This window comes from Curcuma longa, chromosome 2 (genome assembly GCF_044706935.1).
Source record: "Curcuma longa cultivar G26 ecotype Majalengka, Jawa Barat chromosome 2, ITB_CL_G26_1.1, whole genome shotgun sequence".
Lineage (NCBI taxonomy): Eukaryota > Viridiplantae > Streptophyta > Magnoliopsida > Zingiberales > Zingiberaceae > Curcuma > Curcuma longa.
Window position 1 is genome coordinate 531,626 of NC_133862.1, and position 19,565 is coordinate 551,190.

General features: G+C 38.4%; 1 protein-coding gene across 1 annotated transcript in view; it reads right to left on the reverse strand.

The window, feature by feature from the left end:
• The window catches only part of LOC141821741 (clp protease adapter protein ClpF, chloroplastic), a gene marked incomplete in the record, with an annotated part of 22,996 nt that extends 4,591 nt beyond the window's left edge, over window positions 1-18,405 (reverse strand). The window contains 6 exon segments of the mRNA XM_074709092.1: window positions 13,902-13,995; window positions 14,126-14,204; window positions 15,178-15,269; window positions 15,341-15,400; window positions 15,834-16,240; window positions 18,275-18,405. Of these exon segments, the coding sequence (XP_074565193.1) occupies window positions 13,902-13,995; window positions 14,126-14,204; window positions 15,178-15,269; window positions 15,341-15,400; window positions 15,834-16,160 (652 nt within the window).
• Window positions 18,406-19,565: the final 1,160 nt, after the last annotated feature.

The following is a 19,565-nucleotide window of genomic DNA, read 5'->3' on the forward strand; positions in this document are numbered from 1 at the left end:
ACAGAACCGAAATCAAGAGAACCGAAATCAGTATTTCAGAAATGAAAACAGTAAACTTCCAGCCAAACTTCTCCCTTGATTCCTCAATTTGGTGTCAACAACTTGTCGAATCCAGCAATGTGGCTCGACAATCCATCTGGAGTCTTCAACGTAGTTGCTGGTGTTTGTGCTCACTGCCCGAATGCTGAATTGCCCCGAAGAAATCTTCTACGATGCAAACAGAGCACCGGCAGTAGCTCCTTGAAGCTGCAAAAACCGGATTTCTCTCTTCTTCTTGCTCCAATCGATTCTATGACAATTCCGGAGTGCTCGCCGACTCTCAGAGAACCCCTCTTCAATTGGCGGCTTCGGACTTCACGGTGGATGGCCGGAACAAGCCGAAACAGAGAAAAGCACCGCCGGTGAAACCCTCCCCGTCGCGCGCTCTCCAGCTGCTGGATTTTCCCCAACGAACCGGCTTTGGACTCCTCGTGGATCAAGGAACGTAATGGAAGAAATTCGGGATGAAGGGGAGCCGCCGTTTGGTACGTCGCCGCGCAGAGTTGCTGCGTCGAGAAGATGATGAATAGTGGCCCGCGGTTTCTCAATTAAACTTGGGTTTATATAGTTTAGGGTTGATTAATCAATGCATCCTGGCCGTCCATTCTGAATTTGTTGATCTGACTTGATCTAGGGCTTTAGGGTTTGCGAAAAATTCTGAAATTTTGACCGGGCTCGATCTAGATCATGTCCTCCATGTTGGCTTGATCGGTTTGGCAATTTTGACTTGAGTTGACCACGGTTTAGCTCGAGTTGGGTCCGATTTAGCCCTAAAATCAATAAAAATCGAATAAATGCCAAATTTCACCATTAAATCACAAAAATTATATCAATCCTTAAATAATGCAATATAGGACAATTAAAGTCAAATTTATTCAATAAATAATTATTTTCAATGTAAAAGTCCAAAATTGAATCGATTTAATTCGTAAAAACCCTAAGTCATCAATTTTTTATGGTATATAGAATTGATCATACCTATACTTTAGGCTTCACAAAGACATTGTTGGTGCATGTTATAGGGGGAGTAGGGTTTTAGAGGGAGTGCGTATCTAAACGAACCAATTTAATATTACAAAGGCATGAGACTCTTGCTTGGATATTTGCCCTAACTCCTATTTATTTTTGCCTCCTTGAATTTATGATCTTTTTGTTGTCTGTCAATAAGGGGGAGAAATAGGTTTGTTTTAAGTTAGAATCTACATGCTTTTATGCTTTTATTCATGCTTATTGTCTTATGATTCATTCTTTATCATTATGGTTATTTTGCTGATGTTATATCCTGTTATATTAAAGACATAACTTAAATAAGTTTTTGCTAAACATCAAAAAGGGGGAGGTTGTTGGTGCAGTCTTACCCCAAGTATCATTGGATTTTAATGTTTGACTAAAATAAGTTTAAGTTAGGTAATGTTGGTGATCTAACTTGTGTGAATTGAGTTCATAGGAAAGTCCAGGGATTGAAGACTTGGCAAATAGTGAAGTCCCGGAGGTGCGACCTCTTGGCAAAGGAAGACTTAGCATGACGAAGCTAAGGGAAACATCTCAAGCAAGTGCAAGGATGGACACGAGACTTGTGGAAGATGTTTGAAGGCTTGAGTCATGGCTAAGGGATGAAGAAGGAAGCTGAAAGGAGATTTTCAACTTCACCAATCGATTGACATTGTCATCAGTCGACTGATGTCTTGATCAGAAATACATAGAGACTTTGGTCGAGTGAAATTCACTGACCAGTCAACTGGCCAGTCGACTGGTGGAGTTTTCAGTCGACTGATATATGAACGTTGGGCTGACAGCTGGAGAATTAAATGATATCTACAAGAGTCGTTAAAGCACATCAATCGACTGATCCCTGAGTTAGTCGACTGATATCAGAAAAATCATAAAAACATAGATTGAAGATTGGAGACTCAAGTGTTTGCACTTTTCTTCTTGGCACGATCTCCAATCTCTGTAAACTCTGAAACTCTTCCCCAAACCTTCACTATTCATTTCTTTAAGAGGAAGAGATCATTTTGTAAAGGTTTTTCCGCCTTTCAAAGAGTGCTTTGAGAAGGAGTAGTTTCATAATAGAATGATCGTTGTGTGTGTGTGGATCCTTGGATTAGTCACCTCGTAGAGGTGGATACCAAGTAAATCGAACGAGTTAGCATTGGTTTCATTTTATCTTTCTCTTGTTTTTGTGCTTTTGTTAACGATTTGTAGGCAAAGAGCGAAAAGTTGCTATTCACTCCCCCTCTAGCAAACACACCGGTCCCAACACATAACAATTGTGTTATCTTTCAACACCACACATTGTGATATCAATAGAATATTGTGGTGCTAATTTTGGAAGACTAGAACCATAGTGGTGTTAATCTTTCGAAACCAATATCATAGTGTATGTGTCAGTTGACATGTAACTATTGTTAGGATCATCCCGGTGTAATGCGCATGTTTACACATTTTACAAACGTGCGTAGCAGAAATAAAAAAATAATTAAAACTAATTATTACATAACACACACATGCAAAATAGGAAATAACAACGTACAAGGCATGACAGGAAATTAAAATTTTTTAGAATAATAAATTATTCAATGCGTACCTCTCAGATAACGTTGAATCGGGTTGGCATCAATCGAGCGGTCTTTGTCGAAGTCCCTCCTCTATTGGCGATCCACTCCAAGTTCTCATCTAAACGGTTTTGGAAGCCACGAGTAATGTCATCATTTTCGGTACTAACCGATGATCAATAACGATCGATTTGAGAGAAAAGCCTAATTCCGAAAACCACACAACAACGTTTGTCCCGATCATTTCAGGGACTTTCTAACTATCACCGAAAATCATATTCTCGGTGTAGTTTTCGGTGGTCAACCTTTAACCGCCAATAAAAGATAAATGATCAAAAACTCTTTCCGACAACTATGAAAAATAATTATGGTGTCGAATAGTGCTCGGTGGCCCACGATAGCAATTCTTCCAATGGCCGAAAACAATTTCTGACAATGAAAATTGCTCTGACAACCAATGACAATAATCAACTGTGAGCTCCGATAGCGGCAGCTACAGTAGCTTCGATGATCAGCAGTTTCACCATAATGAAACAAAAGGAGATCAATGGCTCGGTTGGATCTTCACCGGGAGGAATCCAAAAGAGGCCGGCGGCTCGAGTTTTGTTCTTCACATTGGAAACCATAAGGAGATGGTGCACACACGGTCTCTCCTCTCTTCTCTCTCGCATTCAACCCCAAAGCACAGAAGCCAATAGTGCTCAGCTGAAACAAAGGTTTCTCGGTTCCCAATCGCCGGCAAAGAGGGAAGACGTCAGCTCTGGTCGATTCTTCTCTGGCCGATTCTGTTCGGGCGAAGAAGGAGCGAAGAGGCGACGACCTTGGGTTCCTCCAGGGGCTCAGCCTTCGAAAGCTCCCAAAAAAAGAAGGCTAGCGTGCTCCTCTGGTTTCAACAGCTCGCCGCTGGCGCATCTTCGGGCAGAGAAGGCAGGGCAAGCTCGTGGTCGGCGTGTCTTCGAGAGGAAGAAGTAGAGCTCACGGCCGGGGCAGTCGGCGATGGTAGTTCTCTGGTACGGCGATGCCTTCGAGTGGGCAAGACGCGTGGACAGCGGCGCACCCGTGGAGAAAAGAACAGCAACGGTGGCTGACACCCCTAGATTGGCAATGTGTCACGAGTAGGGTTGAAAATTAATTTTAAATTTCAAAAAACCACAATTAATTCAAACAAATCAAGTATAGGGGCCTCGAGTCATATTTTTCCAAGGTTAGTAGAAAATCGCTTAATTTGAGCTTTCGAGTATCGTTCTTTTTGGGATTTTCTATAAAAATGGGGAGTTTGGTGTTTTTGAAATGAAATGGAAATGAAAAATGCAATGAATTAACAAAATGCAATTGAAATCAAATTACCTCCTAATCTCGAAATGCAAATTCAAATCAAATTGATGGTTGAAACCCAAATGCACAAATAAACCAAAACTATCATAAATCCTAAACTATCGGAAACCCTAAAAGCTTAAATCGTAACCTAAGCTTAAATGCATCCTAAATGAATCTCAGTGCAATGGATGTAAGTAAGGAAACAAACCAACTAGAATTACTTAAAACTAGTTAACTAACTCTAATTCTAAAATGCAATCAAAAGACCTAAACTAGCTGAACTGTGATACATCAGAGAAATTGGCACGAAACAGTGTAATTTTGGAGTTTCAGAGTTTTCGGAAGGTTTGTAACAAGCCAGAACAACTCTAAAACAATTAGCTACCCAAGTTCACTCAACTCCCATCAACACCAATGCTTAAACTGTAAAGCTCTAACAAACTGATACACAGAATCAAAAATGGCACGAACAGTGGTAATACCTAGGTTATCAGAAGCCGAAATCAGACAATGAGCAAGAAATGCATGTTGATGGCACTAAATTGAATCCTAAAACACATAAACTATCATTTGGAATTAACAAACTCAAACAAATGTGTTGTTTATAGCCTAAAATGCAAAAGAACAAAAATGTTCAGAAACAGCTTGAATGAAACCGAAAATCAGAAATGTAAACACATCCAGCCCTCTTCTTCTCCTTCGAATCTCCTTAGCTAGTTGTCAATCAGCTGTTGAATCCATTTGGAGCTTGAACTCGGTCTTCTTGTGGATTGCTCGATGCCAGCACCACGAATTTGCCCAGAAAACCCTTCCTGAACAAGAACAGGCGCTGCGCAAGGATGGTTAAAGCTGGCAAAACCGGATTTCTGTGCTTCTTCTTGCTCCGATTGGCTTGCTGTTAATTCCAAGATGCTTCACGCTCCTAGGAGAACCCCTCAAAGGATAGCGGCGCCGGACGGTGCTGTGGATGACCGGAACGAGATGAAATAGGGACTTTGGCCGGTGAAGAAACCCTCTCCGCCGCGCCAACTCAGCTGCCGGATTATACCCAATCGACCGGTTTCAACCTCCTCTTGGATCAAGGAACGCGATGGAATCCATTTGGGTGGACGGGGCTTTGCCATTTGGTACGTCGCGCAACAGGGGATAGCGTCGCGGGAAGACGATGAACAGTGGCGCAGCCACTGTTCATCGCCTAAAGTTTCTGTTTGTATACTTCTGATTAATCAACAAATCTGGGTCGTTGATTGCTGATCTGATGGTCAGAACTTGATCTAGGCTTTAGGGCAGCTTAGGGCTTCCAAAAATTTTAGGGATCTTGATCGGGCTTGATCTAGGTCATGTCCTCCATGTTGGCTTGATCAATTTGGGCAAATTGACTCGATTTGGCTTGATTTGATCGCGATTGAGCTCGAGTTTGATCCGATTTGAGCCCTAAAATCAATTAAAACCCAATTAATGCAAAAATTGTCATTAAATCATGAAAATTAAAATCAAGCCTCAGATTATGCAATATAAAATAAATATGATCAAATCGATTCATTTAACAATTTATTTTCATGCAAAAAATCCAAAATTGAATCGAAGCAAATCAGGTTCAATTTTGGTTCGCTTGGTTCACTAACCAAACGACCTCCGATTTGACCCAAATCAGTTTTGTTCAATTCGTCTTCACAAGACGAAGCTTCTCATCTCTTCCGTTTTGCCAAAACCTCTTCCATCATGAACCAAACCAAGTTGGTTCAATTTGGTTCAAAACTGAATCATTTGGTTCACTAACCAAACGACCTCTGATTTGAACGAAATCAGTTTCGTTCATTTCATCTTCGTAAGACGAATTCCATCATTTTGTCCTTTGTCTGGTCCAACCAGACTTTATTTCTCTCATTCTGAGAATCCAATTCTCAAACTCGTTTTAAGTCCTTCGGAGAACTTGTAGTGCGTGTGACCCAATAGGTTCCCGGTTATGTTGGTCGTCCGTAATTAACCATTAATTATGGAACGATCATGAGTGACACCTAGTAGTACATCATGATCCCCAATTGATCGAAAAATCAACGATTGATTCTAGAACAATTCTAAACCCTTCAGCAGCTCCAATTAAACGTGCCTCGTTCCTTTCACCGTCTTATACCCGCTTGGTTCAGGACATGGTCTATGTGTCGGTCCCCACTAGGCTGACTACGTCACACCTAGCCCAAGCTGCTTTCTTGTCCTGTGGATTCAAGTTACTTGTACATGTGTCCAAGAGTACCGTACTCTTGACATGTAATGCTTTGGCCAAAGACTTTTAGTAACAATCCTGACAAGCGGCCGCAGGGTATACGTCTCCTTTTTCAAGGAGCGGTGAATCCTCTGTGGGCTATTCAAACACCTTCGGGCACTTCGACTTATACCCAATCATCTCGGGTCCACACCTCCTCGGAGATGCTTGCTTAAGATGTCAAAGTATAAGCCTCCATGACCAAGGTGACTTGAATACCGCAAGTCAAAGGAAACTCGCACTTAAGCTGCACTGAGATCTTCATTGACATATGTATAGAACCATATGAAGTCTCAAGGCAGGTCACTCCAATGAACTGGTTACCTTTAACCAGCATCCACGTTTAACTCTCAACATCCAATGTCTCCAGCAGTGAGATCAGCTGCTTGGCTAACCAAGGAGTTTAAACGTGCTAGTCTCGACAGAATCGATGACGTCCGTGCTCATCAATTCCTCGACTAGGGATAATTTCAATACATTCATAATTGCACATGTAGAGATGCTCACGAGTTGTGATCCAATCACAAATTCTCTCATGCTATGAATCGTATTGCGGACATTCAGTATTTGAGTTTAAGATCCAATCAAACACATATGGAATGTGCACTCAAATAGTGAATTGCTATTTATCCAATAAATAGTATAACCGTAAGGCGATTGCCTTAGGACACCTCTCAAATCTAACAGACTCCCACTTGGCCTAAGGCCAATCGCCATGGTATCCAATACCACGCGTCTCTATGTGTTCCTCAAAATTACTTTGAGGTAGAGGTTAAAGGATCCGCAAGGTTCCTTTCGGTGGGATTCTTCTCGAATTGTATTTCTCTTCTACTAATGATCTTTTGATCTATTGATTTCGCCAAAGCACGTGTTTGGATCGACGGTGAGACCTAGGTTCCATCGCTTGCGCGATTGCTCCATTGTTGTCGCAGTAAGCAAGTAATGCTTCAACAATGGTTGGAACCATTCCAAGTTCAGAAATGAACTTCCTGATCCAAACCGCTTCGTTTGCTGCTTCACAAGCTGCAATTGTGTCTTATTTGAAACACTTTCAACTTATTGCGCCATAATTTAAAATGAATATGTACCCAGACTGAGACTCAGAATCATCCTGGTCTGTCTAGTAGCTGGCATCAGTATACCCGCGTGTAACCATATCATCTTCTCCATGTACCAAGAATAAATCCTTATTTCCTCGCAAGTACTTTAAGAATTATCTTGACAGCCGCCCAATGATCCATTCCTGGATCTGATCGGTATCCGCTCGTGACACTCAGAGCACATGATACGTCGGGCCTCGTACACATCATAGCATACATGATTGATCCTATTGCCGAAGCATAAGGAATCTATACTCATGTAAATCCTCTCGTCTTTTGTCCGTGGACACGTAGACTTCGAAAGGTGAACCTTTCTTGGATTCAAGCATGCTAAACCACTTTTAGCACCTTGTCTATATGTGTAGACTGCGAAAGACCAAGCAACCTCTTCGATCTATCTCTATAGATCTTAATCCCGAGGATTTAGGTCGCTTCTCTCATGTCTTTCATGGAGAACATTTGACTAACCATAATTTGACTGACTGCAGAACAGGCATATCATTTCCTTTCATTAATATGTTATCAACATATAATTACAGGAATACGATCGCACTCCCACTAACCTCTTTATACACAAAGGGTTCGTCAGATTTTGTGAGAAATCAAACTCTTTGATTGCCTCATCAAAATGGATATTCCACCAAGTTTCAAACTTGGCTTTAATGAAATCCATTTCTGACTTCATGGTTGTTAACCATTTATCCCTTTCTGAACTTTTCAGAACTTCTTCATGATCAGTAGTTTACTCGTGCTCGATGAGTAACACGTCATCTGATTCACTTACGAGAAATTCATATTTCTCTGGAATATTACGTGTCCTACTGGATCTACGAAGAGGTTGTGTCTCAAAGGTTCAGCCGATAGCTCATCACTATGAGTAATCGGTTGTGGTTCTTGACTAGGTGTCTCATTAATGTCTATTTGAGTCTCTTGAACTTCACAAAGTTCTAACTCTGCTCCCACTGTTTCCTGCAAGAGAAGCTCTTCCAGGAATACGGTATGACGTGAAACAAACGCTTTTGTTCCACGGGAGAATAAAATTGGTAACCCCTCATTTCCTTAGGTATATCCAATAGACATTTATCAGATTTAGCTTCCAGCTGATCTGATACAGTCCTCTTCACGTAAGTAGGACAACCTCATATCTTCAAGTAAGATAAGTGAGGTTTTACTATTCCATATCTCGTATGGAGTAGCAGAGACCACCTTGGTCGAGACTCTGTTTAACAAGTAAACAGTTGTCTCAAGTGCGTTGCCTAAAATGTTCTTGGAAGAATTGCATGATTTATCTTTAACCTCACCATGTCCAACAAGGTTTGATTTCGCCTCTCAATACCCCGTTACGCTCGGGTGTATACGGCGGAGTCCTCTGAGACAATATTCCATTGTCTCTTAGATAATCTGAAACTCTTGACTTAAGTATTCACCACCTCGATCGGATCGAAGTGTTCTAATACTCTTGTCAAGTTGTTTCTCTACTTCAATTCTGAATTCTTTGAACCATTCAAAGACCTCAGATTTGTATTTCAATAAATACAAATACCCCAATCATGAACGATCATCGATAAAGGGTAATGAAGTAGTTATAACCTCCTCGTGTTTGAGTTAACATTGGACCAGACACATCGGTATGTGTAAGGCCAAGTAACTCTCCCACTAGTTCCCTTTTCTGGTAAAAGGTAACTTAATTATCTTGCCATTAAAGCATGATTCACATGTATCAAATGAATGTAATTCAAATGATTCAAACTACCAACCGTTTGGAGTTCGGTGATGCGTTTCTTGCTTATATGGTCAAGACGATAATTCCGCGAATAGGAGGTTAATTGATTATCTTTTCGAGCACGCTTGTTGTTTGTTTCGATATTGAATGTCTCGTTGGAAATATCTAACACGTAGATACTATTACTTAATATTTCGGTCTCATAAAGAATTCCATTCCAAATTAGGTAACAACAATTGTTACTAAAATCAAATAGAACCCCTTTCTATTTAAACAAGAAATAGAAAGGATATTCTTTATTAAAACCAAACATAGTAATAATTTTTCCAACTATAAAGATGAATCTTTTACTATTCCTTAGGCCCTATATATTATCACATATATAAGAGCCGCACTCAGTATCCAATACCCGAGTGGACAAGGAAATAGTATGACATTCAATTACGAAACTACCTCAAGCGGAAGAGACATCACATGCCTACTTTCCTTTTATGGACTCAAGATAAAATTTACAATTTTGGATTTTGAGAATAATTCTCAAATTCCTATACCAGTCCTAAAGTTTAGGGTCAGTCAAATTATTGGTATCCTAAATTATGCGCAATAAAAGACAACATGCGTAATCAATTAAATCTAGAAATACAATCAAGTAAATAAGAGAGATGATTTGTAATGTATTTACATACATTAATTAATCTCATTTATTTTACGAATTCAAAAGCCCTTACTTTGAATTCGGGAGATTGTAGGTATTCTCCAAATGGGTTGATATCCATATATAGATAAGAACAACCTTGGAGAGAGTCCAACAAGTCATTCTTAGCTACAATGGTAGGTATCATATACCGATTATGTATCACGTATACATAACTATCACATTATGCTATCAACTAATTGAATGTTCGCATAAACATCGGGTTGTTAACACATTAACACGTATACATCATATGTATAACACCCGACTTCACCTCTATCCGCATTGACCTTGGAGAGAGTCCAACAAATCAACGCTTCAAGTTAAAGTCAACCCGATAATCGTGAGATCATATCTCGATGGTTCTAACATGTTTAATTTCAAGCCGGGCTTGGAGAGAGTCCAACAACCCAAACAAGAAATTAAACTCCGGTTCTAACCATATTAGCGGAAGGTGTTAGCTTTAATTATTTGTAAGGGATTTTCAGGTCTCATCCTCTTTTCATGCAAATAATAAATTATCTACATGACATGACAATAAATGGCATGACATAATTAATGCAACTAATCATGACAAATGACATGACATGACATAATTAATGCAACTAATTATGACTATTTCTAGCCATAGTTATCGTAAATCTTATTTAATAAAATATGGTAAAGAATCTGATTTCACAAATCAAAATTCTTTAATTAGATTAGGAAATAAATTTCATATCTAATCACATATTTTATTTTTAAAAAATATAATCTTTAATTAAGAAAATCTAATTAATTAGGAAATAAATTTTCTAATCTAAATTTTCTAACAAATTAGAAAATTCTATAATTAGAAATTCTAAATTAAATCTAAATATTTTCTTTTTAGGAAATAAAATTCTTAATTAAGAAAATCTAATTAATTAGGAAATAAATTTTCTAATACGAAATTTCCTAATCAATTAGAAAATTTCTATAATTAAAAATTCTAAATTAAAATATAAAATTTCTAAATTAGATTCACATGACTATTTTACGTGTAGGTCTACTATAAGCGTAAAACTATTTTATACGTAGGCCTTGCACCAATGCGTACCTCTTGGATAACGTTGAACCGGGTTAGCATCAATCGAGCGGTTCTTGTCGAAGTCTCGCCTCTATTGGTAATCCACACCAAGCTCTCGTTTGGACGGCTTCGAAAGTCACGAGTCGTGTCATCGTCTTCGATACTAACTGATGATCGATAACGATTGATTCGAGAGAAAAGCCTAATTTCGAAAATCTCACGTCATTAGGTTCACTGTCCCTTGTTGAAAGTGAACCGTCTAACCTTCGAACGGCGGTGTGATCACATCCATTTAATTTGATTTGTATCATCGGATTGCTTTGAGCCGCCAATATCGAATCAGATCATAGATCTTTCTCAGATCGTTTGTCTCCTCCTTCGACTAGTATCGAGATGGAGACACGACACATGACTTAGGAAAGTTATCTCGAGAACATCTCGGCATGGATACGAGTGAAGGTAATTTTTTCTCAAGGTTGCTAATTGATGTCATTTCTGTTTCACGGCATCCAACAGGTATAACTTGTTTATGCTATTTATTTATGATTATGTTTATATACATGTATATCCTCATATGGGTTTTATACATAAATAGTAATAATATAGATTATTATGCTTTCAATGTATATTTAGTGAAACATAAATTTTAAAAACGTGCGCATACAAAAACTCAATAGGAATATCCCCGTTTCTTGCCCTTATGCTCTTTGGAAACATCTCTATCCAAGAACATCTCCATCGCGAATCTTACTCTCTCTGGGAACATCCCCATTGTGCACCCTTATGCTCTCTAGGAACATATCTGTTATGGAACACCATTGTTGTGCACCCTTATGCTCTCTAAAAATATTCCTGTCCATTGAATGCCCTTATACTCTTTGAAAACATCCTCATCCAGTAACATCTCCGTTGTACACTCTTATGCTTGTTGGGAACATCCCTATGTGGGAGCATCCCTATTGCATGCCATTATACTCACTAGGAACATCTTTATCTGGGAATATCCTCATTGTGCACCCTTATGCTCTTAAAAAACATCTTGTCTAGGAATACACTCGTCACATCTTTCCTTTTTGATTGGATACTTAGCTTAGTCAGTCTCACTCTTCTTCAACAAAAAGTGGAATCCCCTATTCTAGCGGTCTCACATGATTAATCTCACAATCATATGTGAAGAGGTAAATCCTGCATGACCACTACGGGAGAGAGCATTGTCTCGGCTTTGCGACCCTTGTCCACTTCAACAATTCTGCCCCATCCTAACCAACTCAACTATGTCGAGACAGTCTCACTCAACCACATTAATAACTGTCACCTTAATGGAAGGATGGTTATGACTGCATGGGTGGTTATAGCGTTATCGGCGGTTAATGGAAGGCGACATGAGCAATTGGTGTACAAGATAAAAAAAGAAGGTACGGAATAGGTACATCTTCTAACACACTCTCACACTCTCTAAGTCTTTCATACTCTCATTCTTTAAAGTAGCCTATTGAATTAAGTGTGGGAAGGGTTTTGTTAGAACCCTCTTGTGTTACTATGTAGGAAACAAACCGTGGAGCAAACTACCTGATCAAACATAATCCACATGAAAGAAAGCAAGGCAGAAAGGGGCACCGCCGCAACCAATAAATATGGGTCATCATATGGGATCAAGTTTGATTAATTGGAACCTTTGTTATCTTTGAAACCTTAGAGAATCATGCGCATAACTTCATAAATTTCAAACAAGGAATAATGAATAATTAAGAATTAATTATCCTAACTAATGAAAACAAGTTGTTGTCTTATGTCACATATGTGACAACCTCCCTTGGATCGGGACCATTAGGGTTCCAAGACTATGAGTCAAGTTAGCTGACCCAATGGGTTAGGCCAACTAAATCGAACTAAGAACTTAATGTGGTTTCTAAGTCAAGTAAGTTTAGCCCAATAGACCGAGCCCAAGTGATTTTGTTAATGAAATCATCCCGTGTATGAGATACACGTGTGATTTAATGAGACATTTACATTGAAACAATGGCGTAGTCAGGATTTTATTTTTTTTTCTCATGGTTAACGACCTAAATTAGTTACATTAGTTAGTATTAAATTTTTATTTCCCCAAACAAGTGGTTTAGTACTTGTATTTTTGGTACTCTACTTTGTAAAATACACTTGTATCATAGAAATTTAAGGTTGAAATCTTGATTCTTAGAAGTGAAGTTACAGGTCATTATATCTTGATCTTTTACTGTAAAAGTACTTTAATCAATTACAATTAGCATCAAGTAAGCTCACTGATTAAGCATTGATATTACCTCTTAAGGGAGATAAATTAAAACCATTCTAAAAATGTCAAAAGTTTTAGTATTTTTTATGTATGCAAAGGGGAAGAAATGAGAAGGCTAAGTTAGGAATCCCAGAAGTAAGACTTCTTGGCACATGAAATTTGAGATTGGTATCCTTTTGGTAGGTATCTTCAAGTGAATTTGAGAGTGAGTGAACTTGTAAAAAGGGTTATCGATGGAATTAGACTAAGCTTTGGACTCTATCTTAGAAGTGGGCTGAGTCAATGATCCAGTCGATTGTGCTTTTCAGACCAGTCAGATCAATTAAGAAAGACACAAAATGTTTCTGTGCGTCTCTGTTTGCAGGACAATCAAATGACTAATATAACAAGTGTTCAATCAATTTAAGCCAGACCCTTTTTCCATGTAATAATTATTATGAAGTTATCCATAAACCAGATGGAACATAAACCTACAAGTGCTCAATCAATTTATTGACTACAATGTTCTCGACATTCCATTCCATATATCCATAGAAACTAACCAAATATTTTCTCTGATAGAAATATGCTTGCATTTGTTGTATAAACAGAAATGCTAGTGAGAGGATAGCTACTAACCGAACTTTTTATGTCATATACCAATCTTAAATTTCATGTGCCAAAAGTCTTATTTCTGGGATTCCTAACTTAAACCTTCTCATTTCTTCCCCTTTGGCATACATAAACCAGATGGAACATAAACCTACAAGTGCTCAATCAATTTATTGACTACAATGTTCTTGACATTCCATTCCATGTATCCATAGAAACTAACCAAATATTTTCTCTTAAAGAAATAAGCTTGCATTTGTTGTATAAACAGAAATGCTAGTGAGAGGATAGCTACTAACCAAACTTTTTATGTCGTACTTTTTGTCCAAGACGAAATGCATATTGTACGTTTTCAAAAGCAAGAGCTTTTGCTGATGCAGCTAGAGCTTCAGCCTACAATGAGAATTATAGATGCAAGTAAGGCTCCTAGTACAAAGCATGCATGAATGTGCAGGTGTAGCATGTAGAAGAGAGTTTAGAAATAAGAAACAAAATAGCAATTGTAGAAGGAGCACCTACATACCTCAAGTTTTGATATCTCATCACGTAACTCAGCAGCAGCAGAATAATTTTCATTCTCAACAGCTTTCTGAAGTTCAGCACTGAACATTATAAACAAATATCAAAAATAATGTAATTAAAAAAAAAAAAAGCTACCAATGTGAATCACTTTGACAACTTAAACCAACAGGATGAAAAAGTCAAGGTATATCTCTATGGCACACCAAATAGAGCTACAAAGCAATATATGATATGCTGCAACACATCAAAATTTATTTATTCTATTTAACCATGGTTTGAAATATTATTCCATGCCAGTAGGCACCAGCAAACCATCACATTCTACTCACCAACCAGTACACAAAATGGGTCAAGACAAGTGGAAGGAGGGTTTTCTTTAACTTATGAGCATTCTACAAACATCTTCTAGGAACAAGAGGACTTGGAATAGTTTGACCTCTATGACAGCTGAAATAGCTCTTCGCTACTCACAAACACCTATGAAGGGGCTTCTTCAAGCTCTGGGACAACACACTACAAGCTCTAGGAATAAACGATGCAGTTTCAAAAAGAACGTGACTACTCAAAACAATTTTGTTAGGATCGCACAACTTTCGGTATAGCTCCTAAAGGTTTTCTTTAGCCCATAAATAGATCTGCAAGTAGTGCCCAAGCTCTGACAGTATTTTCTTTAGCTAGTGAACAACTCCAAAAGGGTCCAATTGTCAAGCAGCTTCCATCAATGGAGGAAGAAGCTACAAAATACTCCTCCAAGTATGTACCTATCGCATGTATTCTTTTACCTTCTTTTCTTTTCTTTTATCTCCTTTATCTCTCCCCAGCAATTCACCACTGGTACCATGTGATAGCACTACAGCACAGTACAGAAACTTCCCAGTAGTCCAACCGACCACCTCAACTCTAGCTCAAAAAAAAAAAAAAAAAAGGACAACCTGGTGCACGAAGCTCCCGTTGACTCTAGCTCAGAACAAAAGATATTTCTAGTTGTTGAATGTAGCTGGTACATTTGAAGCCACTAAACTACTCTATATGGAGAAAACCATACAAACTCACCGAAGTCGTAATAGATATATGGCTTTGTCTTGAGCTTCACTCTTTGATGAACCCCGTTTGGCATCCCTTTTTTTAGTTATTTCTGCTTCAACCTATTACAAGTAGGAAATCAGCATGTTTAACTAAAATGTAATTTACATCAAAACACATAAGAGCTATCTACCTCATCAAGTTTGTTCCTTAATTGCTGAGCTGCTTCATATTGTTCCATGTTTAAGGCATACTGCAAACATACATTCCCAAAGAAAGTAGGAGAGGTCTTTCAAAGAGAAAGAATGAAATAGAAATTACATGTTACGGTTGATCTTCAACAAAACACAAGTGAAAATGGAAATGACAAAAAGTATTAAAGATCAGCCTGGCACACAAATATCCAGCCAATGCATGGAATGTGAATGATCAATCAGTGAAAGTTAAATGATGAAGGAAAAGCAGTTGCTTCCATGGCAAGAGAAACCAGAGAACAAATACCCAGTTTGCAAAGGACAAAACACAAAAGTTGTTACACTCTGAAATGATTTAATGGCTGCATTTCATCAAATAATGTAAAACTATCTTTAAGGTATTGGGATGCTCAACTACCTTAAGATATCAGACAACATAATGAGAATTGCCATAATGAGAAATGCAGGAAGAAAAGTAACAAAAAAGTATACCTGAATCTGAGTTTCCAAGTCCAACTGGAAGAAGAAGATGACAATATCCTCATTGGCAGCCTCACTGTGCTCTATATTGACATCCATTCCTTTATGATTGCCCATGAATGGCCATGTGGCTTTGATCCTGGAACTCAATCTTCCACTGTTGGATTTGGCAGGGTATAACCTCAGTAGGTCCTGACGCCATAGAGATGGCCCTGGAATCATAGAGTTGATTTGATTCTTACTAAGGATTCGTACATCACTATTAACCATAATGAGAGCTCCATAACTCCCCCCAGTTGCATAGGTTGCCAAGCTGTTGCTTATGCAAACACCTGGCATCTTTTGGGTGGCTCCTTATTACTATCTTTCAATGTTTTACTAACAAATTCTGAGATCCTCAAATAAGATGATGTAAGTTCCTGTTCATTACACCACAGAACAATGATGAACAATAAGATAACATGGAACCAGCAACATGTTAAATATAAAAAGGTAACACAACTTAATTGTTATGTGTGAAAAATTATTTTTCATCTAATATTTCCAATGGCTGTAGTCATGACAGTAAAATAAAGAGTTCCATGAGCCCACACTAGCATCAAAAAGTTTGTGGTCTGAATGATTAGCCATCGCATTAAGACAATATACAAAGTGAAATGAATAATTAAATTCCAAATTGACAGGGTATAAGCTCAATAGATTCTTACAAATTCCTCTAATATTTTACCAAAGCATTATCTAATTCTTTATTTCTACACAAGTAGACCATAATAAATTTGTTAACATAATTTTAAAAATTGACCTAGACAGTTGCCTAACTGCTTTTGGCCAGGGACCACTTCGCTAAGGTGGTAGGTAGCCCCTGGTAAGCGGATGTTTTAGAAGGTGGGCCATGCAATCCACCTGAGTGGTTCGTCTAGGTTTAGTGGGAAAAGGTATTTTTTTAAGTTTTTAGATTCAAAAATCATCTCAAAATATTTTAATTTCATGTTCAACATCCCCATCACCCAAGCCTACTATTTCTAGCAACATTAGAAGTCGATCTTCACCCAACATTGGCCATTTTCATCCATTTTGAGGATATTTTTTGGTCATATTTTCTTTTGTCTTCTCTAGGATTGTTCTTTCATTTCCTGCATCTTATATTTTTAAATTTTTCAATATTTACTTTCAACACTAGAATTTTTTTTTATTTATGTCTATTTTTCTCTTTTTTGACCACTATACTCCACAAGATCCTCCTCCTCACAATAAGGTACCTCAATCCTCTTCTTCATCATTTTTTTTTTACATTTTTAATCTTATCTTCTTAAGCAACTAGTAATTTTTACCTATTACTTTGAATCCATTTAAAAATCTTTTATTATCTTTATGATTCTAAACTTAAGTGTATGATTCTATTTTAATAATATTTTTAATGTTGACAGCCTAGGCCCCTCCATAGCTGGGCTACCACCCAGGCGCTAAGCAATGGGTTGACCGCCTACTACCCTATAACTATTTTATTTCTTAATTGATTCTAAGACCACTGAAGTTGGAGGAGATTAGGAAAATAATAAACTTTATGTTATGACTTCCACTTTGGAATAAACCAAAATGATTGTATCATTTGTAAATTTTGATACTAAAGGATTGGATTGGACTCTAGTTTACTAATAGGAAAGATTCTTAGCTTTATTCTTTGCCCTTAAGAACATTATCTAGAAAAAGGATGGGAAATAAGACAGACAAAAGGGGTGAGAGAGGATTTTTCTTGTTTTAAACATAATTTTTTATATGTATAATGTATTCATGTAACTTATCATAAAAATAACATAGCATTATTTTATATTCTTAAAAGTTGTATCCTAGCATTCAACATGCAAATTATTTTCTTGATTTCATTCTTACATAATTTACACTATGGGCAGTAACCCCAATCGAGGTAGATTAATGCAGATATTTATTTGAGTGAGTCAAATTGAATTCCCTAATTTTGCTCAACGTGATTCTGAGAGAGCTAGTAATTTTTAGTACACAAATAAAAAATAAGAATATATGTTTAAAATATAAAATAACGCTACAATTTAAAAAAAAACAAATACGTGAAGACATTATCAATATAAAAAAGTTACAAAGAAAAAGTTTAAACAAGAAAACATCTCTCACCCCTTCGGCCTAACCTATTTTCGTATTGCAAACATAGTTTAGGCCAAAAAGGAGGTCCTAACTGAAAAGCTTACTATTTCAGGCCAAAGATCTTCTCCAACTGAAAAGCTTACTATTTCCCTAATCAACCAACAAATAGATCCATTCTGGTCTACTTGGGACAATGCTTTGGAAAGACATTAGAAGAATTTAAGGACCTACTGATGTTATACCCTGCCGAATAATTGCGATCTAAACTCTTCGTAAACAATCGAATTATCCTAAATAGGAGATCTTATCAAAATTAAATCAACTGATTCTCCTACCGAACGATGACGAGCTGTGAACCAGCGCCGCCTCTTCCAGCGTTGGCCGGCGATGCGGCGGCCCCCTCGCTCCTTCCGGCGGCGGCAGAATGCCCGTTCGCCTTCTGCTTGTAGCTCGCTGCAAGCTCGGGAGAAAGGAAAGGACGGCTCTGAGCTTGCCTCAGTTTGGGATAATTTAAGGTGGGGCCCCACCTGAGAATATAAACATTTTTAAAAAAAATGTTTGTCCACAAATTAGAGAACTCATTAAAAACAAAAAGATTATTGGATAAATTATAATTTAAAAATAAAAAAAGATAAGTTTTTAATATATTATAAATATTTTTAAAATTATTTATATGAATTATAAATTTAAAAATATATTTAAATAAATTTAGAAAATCATAAAATATAATTTTTATAAGACGGAGAGAAAATTAAATTTTAATATATATATATATATATATATATACACGAAAATGATATCATGAGCGACAGATTCATGCGCACTCGTGAGCGACACCGTTGATCCACCGCCACTTCTGGCGGCCTTGTTACGTCGTTCGGCTAGTGCCCGCCGCTGGCTCAGACGCGATCGACGCGCCGCTCGCTGGTGCTTTGTTCGGCATCGGATTCCGATCGGATAGTGGTCGGAATCCAACGTATATTGGCCAGAAACAATCAAATCATGCGGCCGGAGATGGCACGGCCACTATCGACTATAATCGGGTCGGATTCCGATCGAATCGCAGTTGGAGACCGATCGAGGAAGGATCGGCGTGTGACGCCGGCCCGTCCTCAGTCGGATTCCAATTGCAATTCGACTGAAATCTGGCCCGATCGCGGTCGGCAATGGCGCGGTGGGTGATTTGGTTGTTTCCGACCAAATTACGTCAAATTTCGACTACTATCTGGCGAGCGACGCGTCAATCACGCCCGAGCCAGCAACCAGCGGTAGTCGAATGGCGCGACTTGGCTGGTGATAGTGGCGGTGGGTTGGGGTATCACTTACGAGTGCGCACGAATCTATCGCTCAATATATCAAATCTCTCTCTCTCTCTCTCTCTCTCTCTATATATATATATATATAGATAGAAATGATATACTGCGCGACGGTATCCTGCCCGACCCGTGCGCGACGCATCCCAGCCGTCCACTACCGAATCGCGTGAAACCACAGTCGTCCGTTTATCGCGATTGCACAGTGTTTCTCCTCGGACCTTCGCCGATTCCCGCTGTCCGTTCATCGCCGTCCGACCACCGATTGCCGTCAGACCGGGCCCGTTGGAACCGCAACTCGCCGACGGTCCGG